General features: G+C 50.2%; 1 protein-coding gene across 2 annotated transcripts; it reads left to right on the forward strand.

The window, feature by feature from the left end:
* Nucleotides 1-3,575: 3,575 nt before the first annotated feature.
* WDR91 (WD repeat domain 91) lies at nucleotides 3,576-26,964 on the forward strand. Of its 2 annotated transcripts, none has more exons than XM_074315339.1 (15): nucleotides 3,576-3,752; nucleotides 5,101-5,280; nucleotides 5,861-6,067; nucleotides 7,685-7,768; nucleotides 8,765-8,895; nucleotides 9,996-10,161; nucleotides 15,027-15,182; nucleotides 16,896-17,089; nucleotides 17,819-17,969; nucleotides 19,181-19,275; nucleotides 19,444-19,612; nucleotides 21,772-21,880; nucleotides 22,429-22,541; nucleotides 23,794-23,991; nucleotides 26,440-26,964. In XM_074315339.1, the coding sequence occupies exons 1-15, from the start codon at nucleotides 3,630-3,632 to the stop codon at nucleotides 26,602-26,604; spliced, it is 2,241 nt and encodes a 746-aa protein (XP_074171440.1). In that variant the 5' UTR covers nucleotides 3,576-3,629; the 3' UTR covers nucleotides 26,605-26,964. The 2 variants fall into 2 exon arrangements, with proteins under 2 accessions (XP_074171440.1, XP_074171441.1); XM_074315340.1 differs by lacking the exon at nucleotides 3,576-3,752 and adding an exon at nucleotides 3,851-4,040.
* The last annotated feature ends 1,018 nt before the right edge of the window (nucleotides 26,965-27,982 follow it).

Below are 27,982 nucleotides of genomic sequence, written 5' to 3' on the forward strand. Positions count from 1 at the left end.
GCCGTCACGATGACACATACAAATGCTCACATTAAAGTCTGGTTTGGTTGCACCGTCTTGAATCAATTCGCATGCACATCAACACCTACCTACATGGCCAAGGGCCGTTTAGTCAGTACTCACAGTCAGAGGGATGGGCACCGGTGCACACGATGGACGTCCCCACTCCCTGGACACACTGACGGCCAACTGAAGCCCTGACAGTAGTGACAGCGGTGATCGTGATGACAGTAGTAACGAGCCTCGACCCCCACCAGCCAGAGTGGGGATCTTGGCTTCTGACGGAGATAAAGAAAGACCTAGCACCTCGCACAGAGGCAGGGACCAATCACGGTGTGTTACTGGCCCCCACAACCAATGGGGATGCACGGTGATTGGCCAATGAGGGTGTGGGCAGTGCAAGAAACAATGTGACTTGGAGTCTGAGAGATACAAAAAGTGGAGGAGAGCAGAGGGAGGGGCGAGGCTGACCTTCTCACCTTGCGGGGTGATTACTCCTTTTCAAGGGGACCCAGAGTGGGACAGGAAGGTGACATTTGTGTCATCTCAGTGCTCCACATGGTCTGTATGTGCCCACACAAGACTAAATGGATGTCCTCCAACTGGTTTCATTCACTTGCCATTGAGCCCTGGTTTTATCAAACAGGGCTATGCCACCTTATAGGGTTACCCTCAGGCTTAGAGAAGTCACCTCGAATAAAGGGTCCAGGGCACAAGGCCCTGGGTCTCAGAGCAAAAGATGAAAACACGTAGGTGTCATGGAACTTGAGAGACACATAAAATCAAGGACAGGGGGATGATGTTTTTAATAAGGGAAGAAGAAATGGGAATGGGGAGTAAGAGGGGTTGTTGGAAGAGACCTTTAAAAGCTCTGGTTAAAATAAGTAGAAAAGAGAAAAAGTGTTCACTCTTTGGGACAGGAGGAAGCAGGTATTCTTCCAGTTTAGGGAAAAAAATAATTTCTTCCCAAATATAAAATACACTCTTGTGTTTAGGTGTCTTTTTGCTTGAATCCCTGCACCCCTAAATATGTCATGATGGTCACGATCCCACTACATCAGTTTTACACTAGGAGTAGCAGCCAGGCCAGGTGTCTCTTTGCTGTTCCTGTCAAGTTACTTCTCCCTGGGGCATGGATTAGACAAGATCTATTATGGCTGAAGCAGCATGGGCTTGGGGGTGACTGCATTTGGATTCTAATCCAGGATCCACCTTGCAGTGACCCTGAGGACCATAAATGAGCCCAACCTGTAGCATGCTAATAGGGTTCCTGGCATGCAGTCGGCACTCCTGAAATTCAACTTCAGATTTTGGTGGAACGTTAAATGATGTGTAATGCATAAAGAAACTGTCACACAGAAAGTATGCAGTAAGAGTCAGTTCTCCTCTCCCTTTTAAGGTGAATGTAAAATGATCATTTCACTGCAAAATTCTGCCTAGGTAAAGGCCCTGTACCTTTTGGTCCTCAGGCAGAACTTTGACCCAGGGTCTTTGAGAGCCTGGGAACAGTTTGTTCCCTCCCTCTTCTTGGTTTCTTCTCCCCACTCCCAGGTTTCTCTCCCTGGCCCTGCTCCTTGCCTCCCATCACCAGCCCCACTGCAGCATTGCTGGGACCCCATAGAAACAGGGGGCATTCAGGAGCCGTACCTTTGCACCAAGAGGACATACAGAGGTTCAGAAACAGACCTGGCCAGCCTTTCATCTAGTCACCTCCTACCCCACCTCTCAACCACCACACCTAGTACACCTGCCTCCCTGCAGCCATCTCATTGGGGAGCAGATCTGTACCTAGAGGAAATTCAGTCTTGGGGTGGGATGTTAATAAGAGGCCTCTTTAACTGCAGCAGCCTGATTTCTTTATTTAAAATAAAGAACTTTTGTCTACTTCAGTCAAACTTCTCCACAGCTAAGGGACAGAAGGCTCTGCTCAGGAACTTTCTGGAGAACTTGAAACCTCCTGGTGGCCTCTCACCAGCTTTGGATACAATCAAAGTTCTCCCTGGCAACATCTAAACACTCACCATCACCTTCTGACCTGGACCCCTCCCTCCCAAGAGAACAGATCCTGCCCTGAAATACCCACCTTGTAGTAACATAGGTCCTACTGTGAAATACACAGCCAAAGGTAACATAGATCCTGTCCTGAAATACCCCTCATAGTAACAGAGATTCTGTCCTGAAATATCCTCATATCTTAACAGAGATCCTGCCCTCAAAATTCCCCTCATAGTAACAGAGATACTCTCCTGAAATACTCTACATAGTATCATAGATCCTGTCCTAAAATACCACCCAGAGTAGCACAGATACTACTCTGAAATACCCCTCTCATAGTAACAGAGATCCTGCCCTGAAATACCTATCCCCATGGTAACAGAGATCTTGTCCTGAAATATTCACTCTTCTTAACAGAGATCCTCTCCTGAAATACCCCTCTTTTTAACAGAGATCTTATCCCGAAATACTCTTCACAGTGACAGAGATCCTGCCCTGAAATACCCCCTAATAGTAACATAGATTCTCTCCTAAAATACTCCCTGCACAATAAGAGAGAGCCTGCCCTCTGAAGCTAAATTTCCATACAGTTGAAATGGAGGGTCTGGGCAGAGTGGCACTAACGACTCTGAGTTGTGCTTTGACAAATCCAGAAAGCTATACCATTAGAGGGAAGGAGAAGGGAACAAACATTTTTTACAGATGGGTATTCACTATGCTAAGCGCTTTACATTATCTTATTAAACTTTCATTACTATGTTTCCCTGAAAATAAGACCGGATCTTATATTAATTTTTGCTCCGAAAGACACATTAGGGCTTATGCTCATGGGATGTCATCCTGAAAAATCATGCTAGGGCTTGTTTTCCGGTTAGGTTTTATTTTCAGGGAACCACGATACTACTCTGCAAGGTAGACATCGTCACTGTTTTATAGATGAGGAAAGTAAGGCTCAAAGATATTGGCTATTTCCCTGCTTACAAAAATATACACACTTTGTAAAAAATTCAAGCAAAAAGATGAAACAAATAGAAAGTGAAAGCTCCTTATAGCTTCACTTCTTAGAGAAAACAACTATAAGCGGTTAGTGTATAATCCTCCTTAATTTTTAACATGTACACACAAACACATACACACACACACATATATATTTTTAATAAGAAACTGGGACCATATTGTTTATACTGTCCTGAAACTTGTCTTTTTTTCTCTTAACAGTGTATCTTGGTTATCTTGCCGTGTAGTTGATGATAGTCTTATTAATGAAAGCAGGGCTTTGGAGGGACTTAGAACTCCCCGATGACACAGCTGGTTGTGTGATTTGATCCAAGTCACTTCACCTCTTGGGGCTCCAGTTTCCCCCATTTATAAAACGAGGGCAGGGCACAGAGGATTCCGCGATACAATGTCAATGAGCAGGGCACCTCAGCCCCCTGCCGCCTCGTGACGACCTGGGATGTTCTCCAACGTCCCAGTCCTATTCGACCTGCCGCGAAGGGTTGGGGACGGACCGGGGTGGGGCCACAGCGCGCGGTGCGTGCGCGCTGATAGGCCCGTGCCCGTTCCCGCCCCGTAAGGCCCAGGCCCCGCCCCTTCCCTCGCCCGCCGCGGACCCTCACGGCGCTGGCGCAGCGATGGCGCAGGCCGTGGAGCGCACTGACGAGCTGGTCCGCGAGTACCTGCTTTTCCGCGGCTTCACGTACACACTGCGGCAGCTGGACGCCGAGATCAAGGCGGACAAGGAGAAAGGATTCCGGGTGAGAGGCCGGCGGGCGCGGCGTGGGCAGAGGCGGCCCGGAGGGAGCCCGGAGCAGGCTCCTCTCCAGCACTGCCCTCCGGGGCGGGAGCGGCGCTGTCACCGCGCTGGGGGGACCTTCCACCTCAGCGCCTCGGGCCCTCGCTTGACAGATGAGGAACTGAGGCCCTGCGAGGGGACATGTCTTGTCTGAAGTTGCCCAGCGAGTCAGGAGCATCGCCGAGGCTGGAGCCCAGGATGTCCTCACTCCTGGTCCAGGGCTCCGTCCTCCATCCCAGCCTTCTAGCAGGTGCTAGCTGTCCAGTCGTTGGCCAGGATGGAAGTGAGGTTTTAGGAGAAGCCAAGGCCGGGTAGATGGTGGAGTTTTGGCAACACAAATATTCTGTAGTTAGTTTCCGATGGCACTGGGAGCAAAGGAGTCTGCAGCCCAAAATGTTAGCTGGGTTTAGGTATCTGCCGTGTTTATTTCAAATGGCCTTGTCAGTGATTCATTGGCAATTTTGCTTCAGCAGCAGAGGAAGACCTCGATGCACATTTTAATGCATTATGCTTCCCCTGCTAAGACATGATTTTCTGTTGAGAAGTTGTTGCAATTTATACGGGTGTGATTTGCGTGTATGTTTGCTGACTTCGATTGGTGTGGGCAGGTGAATTGAGCGAGGCAGTGCACTAGCAGCAAGAGAGCTGGAGGGGAGCTAGGAGACCTTAGCTACTTGGTGGTGAAAGGCAAACATTTCAGCTCTCCCGGTCTCAGTGTCCTGATCTGTAAGCCGGGGGTGTTGGATTGGTATTAGTAGCCAAAACGTTTTCCAGATTGGTTTGGAACAGTCTGGTGTGATTGTTCTTCACAAGGAGGTGATTTCTTTGGCTGACACTCTCAGAAGCTGCAAGGACCCCCGTCAGTGCATCTCACTATGAGCCCTGAAATCCTGGAATGGTGGGGCTGGTGGAGGATCATGGAGATTGTCTCGCTCTCTCTTTTTATATTTTTTGAAATCTTTGGCAACTGAGAGCAGAGAGTTGAAGTGACATTGCCAAGCTGGTTAAGTAAGTCAGAGGCAGATCTAAGACCTGGCCCCAGATCTCCTGCTTCCTGAATCAGCATTTTTACACCTGAAATTTCTAAGCTTGCTAGAAGGTCACACTACATATCTGACATGAGAAAATAACTTCAAAGCTATTACATTAATATGTTTTGAAAGTTTTATAGGTTGCTAAATTTTTTTTAAAAAAAGTTTTTTAACACCCAGAAGCCACAGCAAGAGGAAAAACCTGTGTTAACTCTGGGGCGTGGGGAGAATTCCCTTTTGTCCTTCACCATCTTCTCCATCCCCTCTTTTTCTCACCAGGTGGACAAAATTGTGGACCAGCTGCAGCAGTTAATGCAGGTGTATGACTTGGCTGCTCTGCGGGATTATTGGAGCTACTTGGAGCGCCGGCTCTTTAGCCGTTTGGAGGACATGTATAGACCCACCATCAACAAGCTGAAAACCAGCCTGTTCCGCTTTTATCTCGTCTACACAATCCAGGTGCTTACTGGTTCAGCGATTCCTTAGTAGAGTGAGTTCTTTAATCCAGAAATAGATTTCCTTTTCACCCCCAGGGAGGACTTTTTATGTTACTCTGAGAAAGGGTGGAACAGTCACAGTGCAAATTATTTATGACTGTTTTCCTACTTTTTTTTTCCCCTTCTCATCTGTGGATCATCTGACTTGCCTTCCTCATTCCTATTTCCCCTCTTGTTTTAAGCACGTAAGCCTGAGTGGTGTGTTAAAGAATATAAGTGGTTGGGTTAAAGTTTGACTAATAAAGATTATAGCTAACTTGGGGGAATAAGTCACTTAGGTTATTTGAGAATCAACTAGGAATTAATTTTTAGGGTTGCATCTATCCCCAGGACTTCAGTTTAAACCAGCTTCTTTGAAATTACAAGGAACATGAGGTAAGACTGATGATTGCCTTTATTTTATGGAGTTTGCAGATCGCCTTTGGCCACTTACCTAGTAGCAGGCTGATAGCCGAAGGCTCTCTGTTGTGCAGTGGTGAAGAATCTTACCTCTGGCCTCCTGTCTCTTCTCTCTCCCTACCACCTCTTCTATGTCTTGGCAGACAAACAGAAATGACAAGGCTCAGGAGTTCTTTGCAAAGCAGGCCACGGAGCTCCAGAACCAAGCCGAGTGGAAGGATTGGTTTGTCCTGCCCTTCCTGCCGTCCCCAGACACCAACCCCATCTTTGCTACCTACTTTTCTCGACAGTGGGCCGACACCTTCATCGTGTCTCTACACAACTTCCTGAGCGTCCTGTTTCAGTGCATGCATATCCTTTCAGCTGCCTGGGGCTGTGGGCCCAGTCTGAGGCATCCAGACAGCGTGATCAGTGGCTGCTGCTCTTGTTGCAATCATTTCTTCTACAAAATGCCCCAGGATCATGGTCCTGTGTCATGTGGAGGGGGCTGGACAGAGCGTGGTTGTTTTTGTCCGTAGGCCAGGGAATCATAAATCTTAGTTCTCACGCTCTGCTGCTTAAGTAATAGCTGACATGCATCGTAGCAGTGGGTGCTAGTGCCGGGCTCGGAGAGGAACCCTCAAATAGGGCTGAGGGCCTCTCTGCAGATACGGTGGTTGGTAGACAGCTGCTTCTTGGTGAAACCAGCCATCCATGAGGACCCCCTGTCTGTGCCCCCCACCAGGATATCACTTGCCTTTTTTGGGACTTGGTTGCAGGTGAAAACACTTGTTGGGCTAGAACTTCCTCCCTCTGTTAGTGTTTGGGTAGCTCTCTCTGGCAGTGACCTCAGTGTCCCTCAACTTGCCAGAAAACAGAGCAGCTTTAAGAACATGTGTGTGGTTATTTAAGAGAGAATGTAAATCGTTGACAGCCTGCCATATTTACCGTTATGTCATGGAAAGCCTGAGATCCCAAGGCCGGGACGTCATCCATTGCTCATGCTCTCTAGGCTGGAATTCTAGGGGAAGAGAAGGGAGTCTGGTTTGAATGGGGCTGCCTGGCGAGTCACTGATAAATGGGGCGTTGTGGGGGCCCACCCGTGGGCGGGCACTTTGGCCTCTGGGAGGAACATCTGGTGGAGGTAGGAAAGGTGCCCTTTCCTTTTGGTTATGGCAGAATGTGAATTCTGCTCTTGCCAGCTTTGCCTTTTTCTTGCCCTGCTGCTGCCCTTCATCCTGAGGGCTTTCAAGTGAAGCCAGTGGGGAGCTCAGCCTGGAGCTGGTTATGGCACAACCACATGAGCTCTCCAGGGGAATTGAAAATGTCACTGCCGGTCTTTTCAGTGCAAGACAGTGCCCTGCAAACTAGGTCATGCACATCCGAGCCACAGTTCCCTTCCCCAGTACTGAGGCCCTGCCTGCTTTGTGTTCCTTCTGACTGAAGCTGAGGTGGCTGGGAAAGACTGACAGCCTGGCCTGCATCTGGGATGTTCACGGGGTGACATGTGGCCGTACAGTCTGCAGAAAGCTTTCTCAGACGTCTGAACCTTTGCCGGGGAGAGGTTCAACCCGGGGCAGGGAAAGCCGAGAGGCCGATCCTTCTGTCCAGCTGGTAGAGCAGCTGGCAGCATAGGTTGCTAGGCCGCTCTTTGCTGAATGTCACTAAAGCCTAGACTGGCTGTGAAGCCCCCTGGGTACTGCTCTTTACTGCTGGTATTGGGGAGAACGCACTCTGGGTTGGATTCATGTCCTCTCTGTGGGCTAGCCAGGCAGATTGTCATGTGTTTGTGAGTTTATGTGAATGACGTCAGGCCAGGCCTGGCCTCAAGGGAGAGACTGTTTCATAAAGCTGTGAAGAGCCCACGGTCCCGAGTCTGTACTCCACATACCCCCGCGTCTCCTGTTCAGGGGTAATGCTGCCGTGTCATGAGTTCGGGAAGAACTCTGCAGCTTTTCGCAGGCAGGCTTATCCTTTAACTCTGTGCACCAGTTCCCGTGATCCTGAACTTCGATGCCGAGTGCCAGAGGACCAACCAGGTTCAAGAAGAAAATGAAATTCTGCGCCAAAAGGTGGGTTCTGAACACGCCCGCGCCTTGGGAAGGACTTCTGCTTTTCATGTGTGAAATTAGGTAGTGGCCCTGGAAGGCTGATTAAATGCAGGAAAGCACCGGTCTTAGGTGAAAGTGAGTCACCAGAAAGCTGGTGTTGGAGACTTGGGGGCTATAGCAGTCTGTGAAAACCAGAGGTGAGGTTCATATTTTAAGGCGTGTGTATAACACGAACAACGTAGTAACAGTAATGAACTAAGAGGGAAAAGCCTGTATGCATCCATGCCACCTGGCAACTCTCCTGTTTTCATGTCTGTTTTGTGCCCCCAGTCCTTTTCCACACATAGCCACATCTGTACTGCTTACAACGCAGATATAATGTAACTCTGCTCAGCTCTGTTTCTCTAGTTTGGTAAAAAGGTAGAGGCTGGGGACCCACATTTGCCTTTACATTTTGCCTGGGGAATCTTTATGTGTCCTTGAAATTAAGATGTCTTCAGAAAAAGGAAGATTTTTCAGTAAAAGGAAGGTGATAAACTGTTTAGGTTTGGGGGTTTAAGATTCTTGAGTTTTGGGTGTGTGTGTATAATTTTCTTTAGGCTAGTAATAGTCCAAAATGCGGAACTTCATTTCAAAAAATTTTTCCATGAGTGTTCCAAAGTCTGATTTTATAGATTCCCAAGAGCACAGCAGGATTGGGTAGAGGGTAGAGTTGTTTTTCTCAGTGAATTCAGGAGGAAGCAACTCCAACGATAAAAGGGAAGCGAGTCAAATGATAAAAAGAAAAAAAAAAGGTGTTTTTATGGCTAACGGTTTTTAGTTTCTCACCTCACTGTAGTCAAGTCACAGCAGACACTTGCCCGTTTTTCGGCTCCGTAGTGAGACGGGCTCCCTGAGGCTGAGGGCCAGTGGTCTTTTGAGCCACTGAGGTTGGGTATTGGATGTGAAATGTCTGATCTTCCCCAGTGAGGGAAAATGAGGAGAGATCACTGATTAACTCGGCCCCTTCCTGCGTAGCTTTTTGCATTGCAAGCCGAAGTCCACCGACTAAAGAAGGAGGAGCAACAGCCAGAAGAGGAACAGGCCTCCATCCAACACAAGTTGCCTCCTTATGTCTCCAACATGGACCGCCTGGGGGACTCGGACCTGTGAGTGTGTGCCTCGCCTCACAGTTGGGAGGGACGTGCCCCCTCCCCGCTCTGTGCCCTGTGCTCTCACCATGGCCGCCCTGCTCCTGGAGACGCAGTCTCCTGGCACTCACTGTGCTTGCTTCCTCGCTTTCTGAGTAAGGTCCCCTGGCCTTTGAGGTCCTCCAGGTGTTGCTCCCCAGGCCCCAGCCTCTGAGCCGGCCCAGAGGGAGGGCGACCTCCACAGCTCTGCCAGGGGCCGGCCCGTCTAGGGGTGCACAGCCTGGATACATACTCATAAGTGCAGCCACTGTCCTAAAGCGTGGGCAACTTTTGTGCATTGCAAGTAGCACCTCACGGTCAAAAAGCTTGTCACCTGCTGGGTGGATGGGTGCTCCCCTGTGAGGGTTTGAAGAGGTAGGCAGATTGTGGGAGACGTATTTGAGTGACCTTAGAAAAACAGCCAGCTGCACAGAAGACCCAGTTGATAATGCTAATAGTAGCAGTTGAAGAAATGGAGGCACAGAGAGGTCACAGTGAGTGAGGGAGTGAGTGGTGAGTCAGAGGCAAACCCAGATAGAGTCCAGCCCTGCATGCGGCCACGTCCCACACCAGGTGAAACTGCTCTGCTTTCTGAGCTAGTGCTGTCTGATGGGAATAAAATGCAAGCCAAAATGTAATTAAAAATGTTTAGTGACTATGTTAAAAAAAAAGTGAAAAGGAACAGGTGAAGTTAATTTTAACGATGTATTTTACTTAGCCCAGTATATCCAGATCATCGTTCCGCACATGTAATGAATATAAACAAAGTCTTTTGAGATACTTGACACTTCTCATGCTGAGTCTTGAATTCCAGTGTGTATGGCAGCACACTGTGACTTGGTCTCACCACATTTCAGATGCTCAGCTGCGCGTGTGGCCCGTGGCTATTGGCCAGCAGAGCTCTGAGCTTGACCAGGCCCTCACAGGAGAGCCAGACAGGCTGCCAGAGGAGAAATGAGAATAGTGCCGTCTTCAAGCCCGGGCGTGTGAACCTGGCGGAAGCCTTGCAGCTCTGCTCCAGCTTCTCCCAGGTCCCCTCCTTTCAGCCCTGTGACTTTGTGTTGTGTCTGCTTGTGCAGAGTCATGATTTGCAGCCAGAGGAACACTTCCCTCTCCCAGTCACCTCGCGTGGGCTTCCTGTCCTCACTGCTGCCCCAGAGTAAGAAGAGCCCCTCAAGGTTGTCACCTGCCCAGGGTCCCCCTCAGCCTCAGAGCTCAGCCAAGAAAGAGTCCATCAGCAGTCAGGTAAGCGCCAAGGTTCGCCTGCCTTTCTAACTCTTGCCTCTGACATCTGACTGGCCTTCCAGAGCTGCTTGTCAAGTGGATACTTGTTTGCCCTGCCCTCAGGACTGGCTGCTCTCGTTTGCTGGAGAGAGCCGCAGTTCACGTCTCGTTCCTTGTCTTCCTCCTTCCCTGCCTTTCACCTTGCAGACAAGTGGTGGCTCTGCAGGATGAGAATATAAGTAAGAGTAGAGTGGAAGGACTGGGGGAATGGGGGGAAGTCCACGTAATGTGTTCTCTACGCAGCCTCCATCCTCCCCTCTGCTGGAACTGCGCGTGTGGCCGGCAGCCTGACACAGGAGGCAGATGCATGTGTGCCAGCCACGGGTAGTGCCAGGTCTCAGACCCAGGTCTAACCCAGAGGGACTTCTCTTCTCCCTCAGCTCGCTGCCACTCTGGCCACTGCCTGTGCCCCTGTGCCAGCTCTCAGGAGCCCGAGACGCTCGGCAGGTGAAGGGGTAGATGGCAGTGAGAGGAAGTGTGCTGTGAAAGGTCCCTCCCCGTTTCTCAGAGAGTTCCTCTGTACTCAGGAGGGCTTCTGAGTGTAATGTGGTGACTCAGGCATTCTGGAATTTTGAAATTTGGGTGATATAAAATAGTGTGTAGATAAAGAGCAAATTAGAGTTACTTCTGAATCAGTCTGTTTCTTTTACAAGTTGGGATTTACTGATTCTGCAAAGGAGTTTCACTGTTAGAGACGCTTGCAGAATTTCTTGGATACCAGCTTATGTTCACAACTGGTGAGGGTCCCAGTGAGTTCCGCCATCTCAGAGACGGTCAGGACTCATGGCTGTCAGAAATGCCTGCCAGAGTGAACGTTCACCAGACCCAGCGTTACACTGTATTGCTCTCCCTTAATATACTTGTATTAGTTACAGGTAAAGTAAGTCAGCATAGTCTCTGCGTATCCTGCCACCCTGGGCTTGAGACAAAGTGGCACGTGATGGAGCAGTTTGGGGCTGCTGACTGCATCAGGAAGGCAGGGGTCTGCCCCCGACTGCCAGCGGGACATAGGGGCTCTTAGCATTGGGGTTCAGTATCGTAGTTGGAACGTAGGCGCTGATCAGGACCCCGGGTGGGAAAGAGCAGGGGCTTCAGACTCAGGCAGCTGTGCTGTCAGCTCGGGCTCCTGGCGTACGGTGTCGTTCTTGCTCAGGCTTCCACTCTCTCCAGGCTGTTGGGAGGATCATGGATAACAGTGTTTACTCCCTTGGGGAGAATTGACTGAGCTGATGGAAGAGCCCTTGGTATATGCCCGGCAGAGTATCAGGCCCAGTACATTTCAGTAGCAGGAGCTGTTTGTGAAGGTCCTGGCCTGCGTGGGTCCCCGAGTCAGTTCTGAGCCCCACGATGCCAGCCGTGCAAAAGGACTATACCCTCAGCACCCATGAGTCAAAAATCAATCGTAGTTGCTCTGACGACTGTTTCTGTGAACTTCAAACCTTAACATTGGAATTCCAGTTCTGTGGAATGTGGCCGAGTACGTTGTACTGTTTCCTTTTACCGCGCAATATTTTATAAGCGTAATGGATGATGTAGGGGAATGTTAGGTCCCTTGGAATCTGCATGAAATTATGCAATTCAGTTGTATTAATTTAAAATGAAAACACAGAGACGGGTTCTTTGGGATGAAGCTTGTGGCCTTGCTCTTTGTGTGTTCCAGCACGACGTGTTATATGGTGAGGTCGAAGTGGGCTAGGGAATTTTGTGTGAAGTTCATGTTCAAGAGATGAGGGTAAGAGTGTGTGATTTACAGCAAACATTCTTTACTTTGCCTCTGCAATGCAGACAAACAAAGCTTGGGTCACCCTGTGGCATGTTAACAGAGCAAAGGTAGCCCTCTTTCTGTTTCCTAAATGGAGACCACAAATATCTACAACCTGAAAAACCCAGTGGTTGAGTCACTTATTTTTATTTTTATCAACTTATTAAGTAGACTTATCATTGATGTTTCAATTCTAAAAATAACCAGTATATTTGAGGTTCAAAAAAAAATCACAGAATTTTAGAGTTGGAAGGAAATTTAAAGGTCACCAGGCCCACCCTCCTATTGAGTAGAGGAGATGTCCTCTGATTGATTGCCTCCTGTGATGGGGAGCTCACTGCTTGTCAATGTGGGAACATTTATCTTTTAGAAAGCTGTTGGTGGAAACCTCTCTGTAAGTTGTATTCACTGATACTGGCCTTGCCTTCTGGAGCTATAGAGAATAAGGCTTGTTTTAGGACAACCCTTCCTATCTCTTCCACACTAAGCACTCCCCACAAATTTCCATCACATCAGCGTTTTGCCCCCTTGTGATTGGTTACTGTAACCATTGTCATTATTACTGAAATGTTCATAGCATTGTAGATGGCAAAATAGATGGTGGTATTCTTTCCATGCTTTCAATCTGAATCTGGAGGCAAAAAAGAAAAAAAGACATACATGGAAGTAGCTGAAAAACCACAATTCCCAGGCTCCTCTGGGATCTCTGTTCCAGTAGCCCCTGAGGGCACCTCAGCACCAGGCTCACCCAGCCTGCACTTTACTCCCTCCTTCCCTCCAGCCGTAATTCCACGCCTTCCACACCCACTCAGTAAGCTCCAGGACTGCAAGTGGGAATTAACCTTATTGTAGTGATACCCTCTCTTTGGCTGCGATGTAAATTGAAGCATCCACAAATTTCTGTATTTGTAACTCTTCTATTATCAAATTACCTCCTAGCTACTGAGACAGCAGTAGTAAGAACAGCTGCCCTTGGGGCTGTTTCCATGGGTGTTAGCAGGATGGGGAAAAGGGAGTCTACTTGCTTGTCCTTCATTCTGTAATTTCTGTGTTATGAGGGCCTGTCTTCTGGGTGGCTTTATTTTGCTTCAGGGGACACCAAATTGCTGGAACACCAAATTCCTGCCCCATTTGGATGACTACCTGGCAAGCTCTATCAAGGCCACTGAAAATTAATTTATATTCTTCTCCAGAGTGAGAAGGGAGGAGGTCATTGATAAAATATCGGTTAAAATATCTCTTCTCACTTGGAGGAGACAGGTAGATTATGATAAAATATGACTGGATGTAATATGGACCATTGCAATGTTATATATGAATCCAGTAGTGAAGATTTTTATAGTTTGCTCTTAAAATAAAACTTTTCAGTTACTGGTTATGTTTTCAAGATGGTCAAAGCACCAAGAGAGGGGCCTTGTCTTGGTTATATGATTCAGCTTCAGGATTATGACATTTCTTACCTTTCCTGCTCAGTGTCACATTCTTCCATATACGCCCTTCATGTATTGCTTTCTTCAAGTTTCTCAGAGCGTGGGGCTTGCTGTCAGATCTGGATGCGAATTTCAGGTCTTTCAAGTTATACCTGTACAGAGCAAGTAACCAACTCTCTAAGCCCCAGTGCCTCATGTTAAAATAATGTTCTCATCTTTAAGGGAATGTTTGTCAAGTTTTCAGAGTGGTGCTTGGATACGATAAACCTTCAATGAGTAATATATATTGGTGCTGTTATTGTTATTGTTTTTGTTGGTTTTCTTCTTAGATTGTTTCTTTTATCTTGACTAAGATAAGCCCTACTTCTCCTAAAGTAAGCCAGCATTCTGTGAATCAAGTACTTGCTTTAGAAGAAACATCTGTTATGAGCATAAGTAGGTATCCCTGGAGGTTGCTTCAGTCAGAAAAACAAAAATAACAAATACCCTGTAGGTCAGCCAGAGTTAGGCACCAGTCCTTTAGAATTTCTTTTCCTAACTATTCACAGGGCTCCAGGGTCCGAAGGAATCCGTGTTAATCATCTTAAATTGTTTAGTGTTAACATAAATAACAGGAGAGGAACTAGAGAGTGGCCAAGGAGACTTGGGGGAAGTTTCTTCTCGATTTAGGTCTTGCATATAAATGGCTTGGGAGGAGGTTGGTCTCAAATCTGAGTGGCTGTTGGCATCCATAGTCCTTTACTGAGTGTGAAAGTGCGGGAGCTTTTTTGACCATCACTATTTGTGGGGAGAAGATCAGAAAAAGAGATCCCAGCCAGATAACCTTGAATGGTGATGAGGTGGCAGCTCCTTTTAAAAAGGCTCTAGATTAAGAATCTTCTCTCCATGGGGGGTGCGGTGGGGATTACTGAATTTATTTGCTATACATTGGTTGACTTTATCACTCTTGTTATGAAAAGGAACCAGAAGATGCCAGTTTCTTTTCTGTGCAATTCATCTTGCTCAAAGGTCCTTGGCTTTCCGACACTTTCTGTTAAGCCTTTCTGGTTACCCAGGAATCATTTCCAAGTACCTCGATATTTGTTAACATTAGCCAGCTTAGTCATACATTTGTCCCAAAACTAGAGAGGGTATTCTGTTCCTTTTTCCCTCCAGAGAGGTGATTGGATGTTGCGTACATATTTTTTTGCATTGCCCAAACATGTTATTGTGACTTGTAAATGTATAGAACACCTAGAGTAGGGCCTGACTGCCTCATACTCATTGCTTAATAAGCACTGATCTCCTCCTTGATTAAAGTTAATTGTTCAGATTAGGTCGAGGAGATACACGCATACCTACCTCCAGGTGATATTTACCGCAGGCTGAGAAGTGCTGGCCGCCTGGCCTCTCTTGACGGGGGGAGTTGAGGACGGACTGGAGGTCCAGCCTGCTTATGTTTCACCCTTGACTTTGCCCACCAGGCGAGACAGTGACATTTTAACTACGTGCTCAGCATGGCCAGGGAGCAGGCTTACCCAGCAGCTGTTGGGTACACAGGCTGCTCCCTGGCGGCTGCTCCCCGCCTGGCCCAGGTGTCGTGGCACGGGCACAGACAGAAGAGACTTTTCACAGCCCGGTGTCTCATCCTCCAGACAGCTAAGGCAAAGGACCCGGCGTGCGGGCCCAGGGACGGAAAGAGCCTATTCGGCGGGCTGGCCACGGGCGAGCCCAGCTGGTCCCAGCACCGGCACCGGCGCCTGCAGGATCACGGCAAGGAGAGGAAGGAGCTTCTGTCTCTGACGTTGCAGGTACGGCCTGTCCTCAGCGTCCCACGTGGCTGCGTGGGGGGCTGCTAGAGACAATGCGGGGTGCAGGGCCCGTGCACTGTGGTGGCTTTGTTCATGTTTTGCTTGGCTCTTTGGGCCCTCTTCCTGATATAGCACTTTTCTAAATAGAGGCCATAAAGTGCCAACTGCAAATGTTCCCACAAGCTGAGTTCTGTGATTCATCTTGCATACTGCGTCCTTCCCTTAGGATAACTCTGCTTACAGCAGGCTGAGAAGTGCTGGCCGCCTGGCCTCTCTTGACGGGGGGAGTTGAGGACGGACTGGAGGTCCAGCCTGCTTGTGTTTCACCCTTGACTTTGTCAGCATCTCTCTGGTTGGCAGGACAGAGAGCTGTGGCCCTTGGTTTAACCCAGAATCCCCCAGGCTTGCTTGATCGCCGGATCCCTTTCTCCTGCACCCCCTGAGACCCATCTCCTGGCACTGCTGCCCCGAGGGCCACATGCCCACACACTGTCATGCTGTGACCCAGGCTCTTGTCACGTTGAGCCCTGGGACTCCCCTCACTGCTGAATGTGGCTCAGGGTCTGCTCTTCCCGGTAAGCTGCCCCACTTCCGTCAAATACTCCGACTGAAGGCCAAAGCCCACGGCATGTACTGCCTGAGTCCCTGCCTGTCACCTTGTTGACCGTCTCTCCTAACTGGAGCTACTTGCCTGTGTTAAAGGCATTGCTGCTGACTCCCAGCCCTGTGCTGGTTCCCGTCTGGTAGTCATGGACCCCTAAGGCTCCAGTCGTACAGGACTGAAGACACACCTGCTCTCAGCCACTCCCAGAAGGCACCTCTCTGAGCCTGGACGGCTGCCGTCCTCTGTTATGTACTTACTTATTTTCCTGTAGAACTGCCCTTCCTGTGATACCTAGGAGTGCTTAGGGGAGCCTCAGGGGTGGTAGAGAGCATCTGCTGCTGCCCCCGGCTTGGGTTGTACCTGGGTGAGCAGGTGGCTATCGGGTGGCCAGCACTCAGTGCACCAGGAGGCAGAGGCCAGGGCAGCCGCAGAGCCCTGGGGCGGCAGGGTGGTGGGCTGCCCTCCGGCACCCGGCCTTGCTCTGGCTCTGCTGCTGTCCTTGGGCCTCTATCTTCATGCCCGGCCAGTTGCCTCAGTCTCTTGGTCCCCCCTTCCCGAGATGCTGGTTGGCGTGCAGTGTACTGGTGAGGGGCCAGGCTTACCCCCGAATGACTTGGCTTCACAGCCAAGCCCTATCCTTACCAGCTCTTGGCCTTGGGCAAATTATTTAACTTCAGCTTTCAGTTTTAGTTTCCACAGCTATAAAGTGGGGTTAATAATAGGATCCCAGATGGGTTTGGCGAGGATTAAATGAATCGGTCATATTCACACACTGACGGATTCTCGTTATGATAAGCCTGGCTTGTCAGGGCCGCGTGTCCTGAGTCCCGTCAGCTGCCAGGCTGGGGCACCCACGGCCCACTGCCCCCTCAGCAGGGCTCATGGCAAGAGCAAGGTCTCCAGGAAGGGGCCGTCAGCGCAGCAGGTGCCGCCTCTCCTGGGGGAACTGGGGGCTGCTCTCGCCGCTCAGAGCTCTTCCTTCTAGAACCGCCCTCAGTGCGCTTCAGACTGGTGTCCAGGGTGTCATGCGGTGTGTCCCCGGATATGACGAATGGCTGGGCCCACTGCACACCTGTCACAGCTGATGTATACCGCTTTGCTTGGCCCAGGGTGCAGAGAAGAAGCCTGATGCTAGTGGCCCGGAGGCAGAGCCCTGCCCCGAGCTCCACGCGGAGGCACTAGAGACACTGACGCGAGCCACCACAGCGGGCCCCGAGGGTGGAGGGGTCCACCCCGAGCAGCCATTCATTGTGCTGGGGCAGGAGGAGTATGGGGAACACCACTCGTCCATCATGCACTGCAGGTGGGTGCGGCCAGGGGCCCAGCACGGAGAGCGCTGACTGGATGGGTGGCTGGGCTCCCTGGGACGCCTGGGTGTTCAGGCCGTGTGTGTGAGGGGGTAGCAGGCAGGGTGTGTGGAAAGTGGGTTGGTCCCCAAAGGCCATGGTCATCCCTCAAGAACCAGAGGAGGGCTGGACAGCTGCGAAGGGCTGGGGAGTCCTGCTTGGAGCTACCACTGGCCCCGTTAGCCCCTGTCTGAGGGGTAGGAACACTCAGTTACCTTTTATTTGAACTGCAAAGCTCATTCAATTTCAATTTGCTTTATGTTGGTACTTTTAGGTAAATATTTATGATTTACAAGTTTTGACTTACTCATGAGAAGAAGAAACCCTCATGGGGTGTAATGTTCAGAGGGTAGCTGGGGGCCTTGCTTTGCCGGCCCTGGAGGCTGTGGAGCCAGCAGGCTCCCAGTCTCCAGGCTGCGTGCATCCGAGGTGCCTCTTGCCCATTGTTCTGTGCCCGGTGTTCACCGCAGGGCTCGGTACGTGATAGGTGCTTCGTAAGTCGTCCTTGGACAAATGAAGGAATGAATATTTCTAGAAATAGTCCACACCCATCACTGGAGTGTAGGCATGTAGGGATTATTTTTTAAAACAGTCGGAAAGTCAGAAAAGCCATCATCTGAATTAGCTGAAGAGGATGCCAGACGAAGGCAAGGATGCTAACAGCTTCCCTCTTTCCTTCACCTTAGAGTGGACTGTTCGGGGAGGAGGGTCGCCAGCTTAGACGTGGATGGGGTCATCAAAGTGTGGTCCTTTAACCCCATCATGCAGACCAAAGCGTCCTCCATTTCCAAGTCGCCGCTGCTCTCTTTAGAATGGGCCACAAAGCGGGACAGGCTGGTGAGTAATGTCTCGCCTCGCTGCTTGGTCTGCAGTCTGTGACGAGTTCCTCAGGGCTCCCTACCAGCTCTGACACCCCAGGCTGAGCGGAGGCAGCCAAGCCAGACTCCCTTCCTCTCTCTCTCTCATTGGGCATTCGGGGACCACACATCCAGGACTGTCCCTAGGACTGTCCCTATAGGCTCCTGTTTGGGGGCAGCAGGGAGCTTACTGGATTAACAAGCGTTGAAATGGGACTGTGGTGTGACCTGGAGAACACCCTCCAGTCAGATGGCGGAGGGCTTCTTCCTGTGTGTGGTGGTCTGGCTTGCTGTTCCTTCTGGTTGTGGAGAGAATGGCCTGCTTCCTGTTCTCCCCCATCCGCTTGTCAAATGTCCTCATTTCTAACAACCCACCACGCACATGCCCAGCTGCCCCTCCTACTGCTAACGCCACTCCCTGGGTCAGGCCCAGGGGAAGCAGCTGAGACTGGTGGGGGATGGGGCCTTATTTTGTGATTCCCACAGGTCTGCTTGCCTCCAGGAATAGTACAGTGTTCTTTTTCCTTCTGGAATTTAATATTTGAGAGAGGCTTTGTAGTGAAGGAGGTCAAGTTGATTTATAGTTTTTTCTTTCATTATATTCCATTTTGAGAGATCCTAGCAGGTAGCCTCAGGGGCAAGGCTTGTTTGTGACTACTTTTGACAACTGTAGGCCTTATCCTTATGGTATTAGGGTCTCGGGGTGTCCCCTGTACCAGTGTTAATTTGCAAACTGCATGCTGAGGTTGTAATATAGATGGTATTCCTGGGGGATACCCTCAGACGTGCATTGGCGCTTTCTCCTGGCAGCACTTATTATCTTTGAAGCTTTTCACAAAATAAGTCACAGGCTCCTGAAGGCAAGGATAGCTTCTGGAGGCTTGTACAGGCCTGGAGCTAGAGCTGTGCCCAGGACACACAAGTAGGGCCGTCCTCAGGCCCCGTGACCAGCTGGGGCCGGAACCCAGGAGGTGGTGTGAGTAGATGGGGAGCAAGAAGGAAAGTTTGAAACAGCTGGGATTTAAACCTGACAGAAAAGGAGGCAGGAACAGAGGATGTCATAACTACCTGGATAAGTGGAGGGGGCCTCCCCCCTGCAGCTTGCCCAGACCTGTGCATCACAGGAGTGCGCCCGACCAGCCTGACCCTGCGCTGTTTGTTCTTCGCATCTCCCGCCCCTTCTCATCCCAGCTCTTACTGGGCAGTGGTGTGGGGACAGTGCGCCTTTATGACACGGAAGCCAAGAAGAATCTCTGTGAAATCAACATCAACGATGACATGCCCAGGTGAGCTGGAGGCCACGCCCCTCAATGTGCTCTGTGGGGCCTGGGCCTGGCTGAGCCTTTGGCCCATCTCCAGCAGCACGACCCAGCCTCAGAGCCAGCCTCTTCCTTCCTCTGCGGGCGGGCGGGCGGGCGGAGTGCTGACCCACCCGTGACCCACGTGTGTTGCAGGATCCTGTCTCTTGCGTGCAGCCCCAATGGGGCCTCTTTCGTCTGTTCGGCTGCAGCCCCAAGCCTCCCTTCCCAGGTGGACTTCTCAGCCCCGGACATTGGCAGCAAGGGCAGTAACCAGGTTCCTGGGAAGCTGCTGCTGTGGGACACGAAAACCATGAAGCAACAGGTCTGGCCCTGCCCCATGGGTGTCCCTGGGGCTGGTCACACTCCCGGGAGGGCACACAGCCTACGCTCCCCTCTGTTTCTGAGCCTCTTCCCTCTCTCTGCGGTGCTGTCCGCAGATTTATATTTGTGAGGAAATTCCAAAGTTTAAGTATCGAAAAGTAGTAAGTAATACTTCAGCTGGGTAGATTGCTAGCAACTTAACTCATTCAGAATTGTACCATAAGTTCAGCAGTCACACAGAGCCTACTAGATAGAGGGCCCTCATGGCTTATTTTTAAAGTTTTTTAAACTCAGTTTTTTTAAGACTTTTTTTTTTTGGAGCAGTTTTAGGTTTTAGGTTCACAGCAAAATTGAGAGGAAGGTACAGAGATTCCCCATGTCCCCCTACAGCCCTCCTGCCACACAGGCACAGCCTCCCCCACCATCAGCAGCCCCCGCCAGAGGGGCCCATTTGTTACAATGGATGAACCTACACTGACATGTCATTGTCACCCAGAGTCCATAGTTTCCATTAGGGTCCAGTCTTAGTGTTGTACATTCTGTGGGTTTGGACAGGTGTGTAGTGACATGTACCCACCATGATGGAATTATACAGGGTAATTTCACTGCCCTGAAAATCCTCCGTGCTCCCTCTGCTCATGTGCCGAACCTCAGCCCCTGGCAACTGCGGCTTTGTGCTGCCCCCATAGTGGTGCTTTTTCCAAAATGTCATCAAGTTGAAATCATCCAGCCTTTTCAGATTGGCTTCTTTCACTTCGTTTTGTGCGTCCAAGCGGTTTACTTTTTAGGTGGCAACTGGAGTCTCCTTCTGCTTCCCTGTTTACTTAGAATTGCATAAAAATTAGAGCAGCAGCTAGAGGTAGTGAGGACACATCCATATTCTTAAGAAATAACAGCCATGTGAAAGCTGATGATTCCCTGGGGAATCAGGGACTGAGGACCTGTTCCCACCCAGAACAGAAATAGACGCTTGCAGCTATGGCCCTAAGTCCGAGGGAGTTTAAACGGTGTTTAAACTCACCTGTTTAAAGGGCAGTGATGTTTCTTATCAAAGTCAGTTTTGGTGCTCGAAAGCGGTGTGGCCTGCACGTTGGACAGATGGTTTCCTGATGTCCCTGGACACTTGCAGGGTCCCTGTCTTACAGGTGGGCTGTGTTCCAGATGTTCAGTTTGCATCTGCCTGTATCAGTGGTGTTTATTGTAAATGGTGTTTATTCCCATTTGGAAGTCTCACGGATATCTCACACCTATCGGGGCCACACCTGAATTCTTGACCACCACGCGCTGCCACATCTGTCCCCCTCTCTAGTTCTCATCTTGGCAAATGTGTCTCCCTGAGGAACTGGGTACCTTTCTGGGCCCACCCTTCGTCCTCACCATACACAGTCGGTCCATGAGCAAACATTGTCAGTTTCACTTCCAAAATGGGTTTCCAGTCTGACCACTTCTCTGCATTTCCAGGGGCACACTGAGCCCTGCTTTTTAGTGCCCCTGAGCTGGGCACATAGGAGGGCAGGACCTCCTATGGCGCCATCTTCCCACCCACCCATTCTTCCCACCACCACCCGGGGGACAGGCAGACACTGTAGCACCTACATGCCTTCCTGCTCTTCCAGGTGTCCTGTCCATATTCCTGAGAGGCTCCCCGTGTTCTGCCCCTCCCCAGACTCCTGGTACTTCCTCCCTCCTCATCCTGCAGCCCCAGGCCCTTCCTGCAGGCTGACTCCTCTCTAGAAGGTTCTGATCGCACTCTGTCTGGCAAACATCTGTCTCCAGCATCACTTAGACACAGTTTTTTAAGGCTTTATGCAGTGCAGTTTAATAAGGTCCTTCTGACTGTGATTTGTAATTTTATGTTTATTTAAAAATGTTTAATTAAATATTGAATACATACAAAAGAATATTGAAATCGTAGGTGTATGGTGTAATGAGAAGAAAAGCCGTAAAATGAGCACCTATGTACCATCGCAGTTTTTATTTATTCATTTTCTGCTCTCACAGTTTGAACATAGAACAATTACCAGTCCTTTTTATGCTCTTGTGTGCCCCTCCCTAATCTCAGTCTCCTTCCCCCGTTCAGACGAATTTGTGTTGAATTTTGGTTTATTATTTAAACATTACATTTTTAAATGTGTGTATTTTTTTTTTTTTTTTGTCTAGCTCCAGTTCTCCCTGGATCCAGAACCCATTGCTATCAATTGCACAGCCTTCAATCACAACGGGAACCTGCTGGTCACAGGGGCGGCTGACGGTGTCATCCGGCTGTTTGGTAAGCAAGTGGGTCATGGCAGTCCTGGGTCCCTCCTTAAATGTCCCAGGGAAGACAGCTGGATTTTTGCCAGCTGGACTAGAGGCAAAATTCTAATTCAGGACTCTAACAGAACTTAACTTTGGTCAGAGTCTGCTGTTTCCAAATCCCTCGGATCACCTTGCACATACATGATCAGTGCCGATGGGTGTGAGAGGGAGGGTGGAGCTCAGCAGTCCTTCCGTCTTGAGCTGTTCCCTCTGAGTCCTCGTCATCTGAGTGACTCCAAGGGGACATGTGTGGGATGCCGTCCTGTCCTCCCGGTGCGGCCGTAAGAACGTTAGAACACATGTGTCAGAATCATCCGGCATGCCGTTTCAAGGTCCCCCTGACAGGCCTGTCCCAAGACACCCGGCATCAGAGGGCCTGGGATGTTGCTAGGGACTTATCTTCAGCAGCTGTCCCCGGCGGGAAGTTACAGAGGCCTCCTAGGAAGGACTGTGTGTCCTCCTAGACGTGTGGACTCCCAGGGCCCGGGCGGGAATCTCAGCAGCGTCTCCTTGCCTTAGACATGCAGCAGCATGAGTGCGCGATGAGCTGGAAGGCCCACTGCGGGGAGGTCTGCTCTGTGGAGTTCAGCTACGACGAGAATGCGGTGTACAGCATCGGCGAGGACGGGAAGGTAGGTGGGGGCAGGACTTAGGTCAGGAACTTCCCTCCTCTGGCCTAGGCATCTGAGAGTCTAGAGAGCACCAGAAAAGCCTGATGCGCTGGCTTTCCATCCTGGCCATGCCGTGTGCTAGCTCTGTGACCTTGGGCCTCTCCATGCCTCAGTTTTGTCATCTGTAAAATAGGGATAATAAGAGTAACCAAGCTCAGGATCTTTGTGAAGTTTCGATGAGTTCAGTGGGAGCTGGCTATTTTTATGAAACGGGAATACCCGAATTCTTCCTCCTTGTTGTGGCGGAAATGACTCGTCTCATTGTGCATGGAGCAGTGGGGTCCGCATTCGGGGCCTTGGTGAGCTTGGTCACTGGGTGGTCACAGCATGGACATGTGGAGTTTGCTGGGGGGCTGGGGACAGCTTCCCAGAGGCAGTATGTACAGGCCTGAGCAGAGTCAAGAAGTGTGAAAAGGAAAGTGGCGGGGAGAAAAGTAAAAATAAGTGCCCCTTGTAGGTTTTCTGGAAGGATCTTTGGAAAGGGAGCTGGGGGTGGGGTAGGCAGAGTTGGGAGAAAGACTTGCTTTTCATGTATACCCTCCTGTACCTTTTGGGTTTTACACTATTTACCTGTATTGTCCATTTGGAAACAATAATTATAAAATAGATTCTTCATTTGAAAACTATGGGAAGGGACTTGTAAATTGAGGCCTGACTTTCTATTTATTTGGGTGGGATTCTCAGTGATGAGGTAGTGACAGCCAGGTCGCCATCCCTGGGCTCGGCGAAAGGACTATATACACTACAGTACGTGAAGCTAAGTACGTAACTACATCGCTCATGCTCAGTTGATTGCAGTGCTGAGAAACTGGAAGTATATTTGGAATTTGTCCATTCTACTTTGTTCCTAAGTCAGAAAATCTAGTTGGGTTCTAACCCTAATAACAACAACAACAACAACAACAGTAGCTTGAAGCATTCGCCCGCCTCAGAGACAGGAATCCACGCAAAGTCAGTTGCCCGCCCTTTTCCTCTCCTGGGGTCAGGCCAGAGAGAACGTTCAGACTTTGATGTGAGGTTGCTGACTCTTTTTCCAGAATTTCTTCCCTAAAAAAAATGCTTAAGTGGTGTTGGGAAGAGACGGGACTGGGGGTCATCCCATTACCTTTCCTGGTGGCCTGTGGACCCATCACCCTGCTCCGGAGGCCGTCCCGCTCCTGCTCTCAGGCCAGCCCCGTTGAGAGAACACTCTGGTTGTGCTTTGTGGTTGCAGTTCATCCAGTGGAACATCCACAAGAGTGGCCTGAAGGTGTCTGAGTATGGCCTCCCTGCGGACGCCACGGGGCCCTTCGTACTCTCTGGTTACAGTGGCTACAAGCAAGTTCAGGTTCCCCGGGGCCGGCTCTTTGCTTTTGACTCGGAGGGAAATTACATGCTGACATGTTCTGCCACCGGGGGTGTCATCTACAAGGTACCTGGAGGGTGTCGTGGTGGGCAGGGAGCTTCTTCACTGGAGGGCTGGGCCCGGCTGGGCACAGGCCTTGGTCCCTGTCCCAGACTGCAGGGCCATGGAGAAGCCCGGAGCCCCTGGCTGCAGCCCAGGCCAGGGGCTGATTCTCAGCTCAGGGAGAGCAGGCAGGAGCGGGGGAAGAGCATGCCGCTCCATCCTCCTCTCCTTGTCCATTCGCTGTCATGTGATAAGACTCTGCCCATTTTCTGTCTCTGTTCCTTGGCAATCATACGTATTATAGAAATAGGGAAAAGGATTAGAAAGTGTGTAGGTTTGGGGGAACATGCCCCCAAAAGGTAAATGCTTACGTGGTCTTAATTGCTCTAATCTGGTATAGATTTATTATTGGCAGTTCGGTGGGTCAAGGACGTTCCAACCCATGACAGACAGAAATCTGGGGGTGGGATTTGTCAAACCACGAGGTAAGCTGTCCACTTAGTTATGTCCCTCCGTTTATCTGTGTGTTTTAATTCTTATGTCAGAGCTTCTCTGGCTCATGTACCTTTTCTGTTTAATTGTATGAAATTATAAACGTCTTCGATTTTACTATAATAGTATCATCAGCTAGACAAGGGATGAGGATTTGTTTTTTAAGCTGAGCGTGTATTTCTGGTACCACGTGAATTTAGTTCTTAGCCTCAGTGTTCACTCTTTGCCCGATGGTGGTGCTCAGTCTTTAGGTATAAAGAGTATGGGGGTGGGGGGGATATTCTCTGCCTGGGGGCTCTCTGCGCTCTCGGTGGTGGCTTGTCTGTCAGCAGACAGCACGTGATTTGGACAGCAGTTGTATGCAGTTCACACAACACCCAGAAAGTGCGATCCTGCTTTCCTGGTGCTCACAGTCAGGAAGATACACGAGCACCAGCAGTGAGGCAGTGCAGGGTTAGGGTTCTGGGCAGGGGAAGGGGGCCTCAGGAAGACCCCTGGGGGGCGGTCTATGGATCTGAGGCCTCTGCAGGAGGAGTTGGGGGGATGAGGAAAAGGCAGGCCTTGGAGGGGTGAGCGGAAAAGGGGGTTTGGGCGTGGGAAGGTAGGAACCTTCTAGGCTGTTGACCCCAGATGGTGGCCCCGGGAAATCCAGGGTTACTTTCAGTAGGCTGCTCTTTTCCACACATTGTGGTACTTTGGGTGGCTTTTGCCCTGCCCTTAAAAACGAGCTCCATAATTTCTTCTAATTGCCACTGGGAAATACTGCAAAGAGCTTTCTGTTTACAAGTCTAATTTTATTTTATTATTTAAAAATTGAGGTTCAGACAGGCTATATACTTTGCTCTCTGTGTGATTTTATGTGTTGTGTGTATGTATATATATATTTTATATTTAATCATGCAGCCTTTGTCATTTGTCATGATCAGTTTATATTATTTGCAGTCAGATATGCTCTGTAACCGATTAATGGGTTGAAAGATTTTCCTCTGTATAATTTTTAAAATGCCAGTAATGGGGTCTAATTACTTAATGGAATATAGTGAACTTCAGATCCCATTTTTACAATCTGTAAACAATTTATGATTTTTTTTTTATTGGGCAATATTGGGGAACACTGTGTTTCTCCAGGGAGTTGTCCTTCAATCTGGTTGTGGAGGGCACAGCTCAGCTCCAAGTCCAGTTGCCGTTTTCAATCTTTAGTTGCAGGGGGCGCAGCCCACCATCCCATGTGGGAATTGAACCGGCAACCTTGTTGTTGAGAGCTCGCGCTCTAACCAACTGAGCCATCCGGCTGCCCCAACAGTTTAGGATTTTTAATGATGTTTTCCCCACGAAGACCCATGGGGGCCTCTTGCTCACAAGGTTATCTGTGGCTGGGTGGATCATTATTCAGTCCGCATCTGGTTTCCCTTTCCTCATTACCTCCTGACTCCGCACACCTGTGTGAGCCCTGGCTGGCAGGTGCTGGTGGGACAGAGGACAGACACGCTTGTACAGTGATCGAGGGCCTGCTGGTGCCAGCGTGTTCTGGGTGCTGCTGGGTGGCCACATTGCAGAAGTTGACCAAGATCCTGCCCTCCTGCAGCTGGCATCCCCTGGGGGAGCAGACCTAGAACAAAGAAGCAGTTATGTGATCTAATGCCCAGGAGCGGTGATGTCGCTGGAAGAGAGCGGTGGGCAGTGAGGGGGCACTGGGCCACAGCAAGTTAAAGGTGGCTGAGAAAATTCTCTGTCTGGAGCCTTTCAGGGACTTGTTTGCCTTCCACTTAAGGGGAAGGAGTAATTGTAGTCGGGATAATGAAGGCATTTCCTGGTCCGAGAAATTAAACTGAGACTTTCTGGAAAGGTGGGCATGTGTACCTGGGCACAGCCTCGGGTTGGGGTGGCAGCTCCAAGGCTCCAGATGGTTTGGTGGATAAAGCAGCTGTGTTTGTGAACAGTACCTGCTCACGCCGCCTCCTCTCTCCTGTCCTCTTGCAGCTGGGCAGGGATGAGAAGGTCCTGGAGAGCTGCTTGAGCCTGGGCGGCCACCGAGCCCCTGTGGTCACTGTGGACTGGAGCACAGCCATGGACTGTGGGACCTGCCTCACTGCCTCCATGGACGGCAAGATCAAGCTGACCACCCTCCTGGCCCATAAAGTCTGATGGGACCCGCCCCAAGGGACATACCGGAAGCAATATTACCCTGGGGGGGGAGGGGGGAGAGACGGGACATGAAGACGGGACATGAAGGCAGGACGCTCCACTTCTGGCTCCCTGCCAGTACAGGGAGTCTTCAGGGGAAGGCTGTTTGGGGACTTGGGGCTCAGTCCAGCTGCAGTGACAGGAACGGGAGCCATGTGGGGACCAGCCTGCTGGGCTGTGCCAGAAGCTCGCTCCAGACAGCGGGAGGAAAGCTCAGGAAGCAGAAGCATTGTGGTGGCTACTCTGTTGGCCCAGGAGAGACTGACAGTATTTTGTGTATATTGGATCAGTTTTTTGTTTAAAAGAATGGCCTTATGGTTCCCTGGTGTCTCTTTCTGGAATGTGTGTGTGCAGCAGAGCATCTCCTGTCACCCTTTGCCCTGTGACGGATGGCCCGGGTCCCCCACCCCAGCTCTCACCTAGCCAGCCACAGGGCTGAGCACGTCGGAGGTTTGCTTGTTGCTTTGCGTAGAAGGAGGACGTCCTCTCTCCTTCCATTCCACTGGCTAACTAAGGTTTGTGCTGTTCCTGTGTCTTCAGGCTCCTGTCAGAAGGCTGTAGTGTGCCATCTCTTCCCTGAGAGTCGGTGGCGCTTCTCAGGACGAGGGCGGGGTCTGAGGCTCCTTATCCTGGCAGTGCCTCTATGGCTGTGGTTTCTCAGTACCTGTGTCATTGGATCTCCTCCCATTCTTTCAATTTTCCATCCTTGAGGTTGAACAGAGGTGGCCACCAGCGCCCTCTGCTGGTCAGTGGCCAGAGGCCTGGAGCAAGTCGGCCAAGTGCTGGGGCTGGAACTTGGGGTTCAGGCCATCCCCACAGTGTCCTGCCCATGGACTGCCCTCTGCTTCCTGACTGGGGTGGGACCTTGAAGAGTCAGATGCTCTCACGGGGTGAGCAGGAACAGGAGAACGGCTCCCCTTTTCCCGCTTGCATTTCCATCTGGGGCAGGGAGGCACAGTCTCTGCCGTTCAGCCTCGTGGTGGGATTTCAGTCAGGGGCAGCCTATTATCAGGCTTCTCGGAGTAGTCAGTATAGAGTCTCTTTGGGCTCCAGCCCAGTTCTGGGGTGCAGCTCTGGAGTAGGGTACTTCCAGGTAAACTACTTTTGGAAAATCATGAAGAAATTGGTACTATACGTTCTATTCTGCTGGAAGTTGGGGCGGGGCGGGGGGGTAAAGAAGGGAGGTATTTCTGTGGCTCAATTATGAGCAAACACCAGAGACTTAGTCATAAGCAGTTACATATTTTTACCCATTTGTATCCTGGTAATTCTCTGTTCAAATGAAGAAAACCAAGACTTTTCCATATATAATTTTTTTCCATTTTCTGCATTAAAACAG

The sequence above is a fragment of the Rhinolophus sinicus genome, linkage group LG11, assembly GCF_036562045.2.
Source record: "Rhinolophus sinicus isolate RSC01 linkage group LG11, ASM3656204v1, whole genome shotgun sequence".
Classification (NCBI taxonomy): domain Eukaryota; kingdom Metazoa; phylum Chordata; class Mammalia; order Chiroptera; family Rhinolophidae; genus Rhinolophus; species Rhinolophus sinicus.

Bases quoted from the DNA above. Each gene is read 5' to 3' on its own strand.
- WDR91 (XM_074315339.1), top strand. From the start codon at position 3,630: ATGGCGCAGGCCGTGGAGCGCACTGACGAGCTGGTCCGCGAGTACCTG. The intron at 7,769-8,764 runs GTGGGTTCTGAA...CTTCCTGCGTAG, and splicing joins ATGAAATTCTGCGCCAAAAG to CTTTTTGCATTGCAAGCCGA. The intron at 19,613-21,771 runs GTCTGGCCCTGC...TTTTTTGTCTAG, and splicing joins CGAAAACCATGAAGCAACAG to CTCCAGTTCTCCCTGGATCC.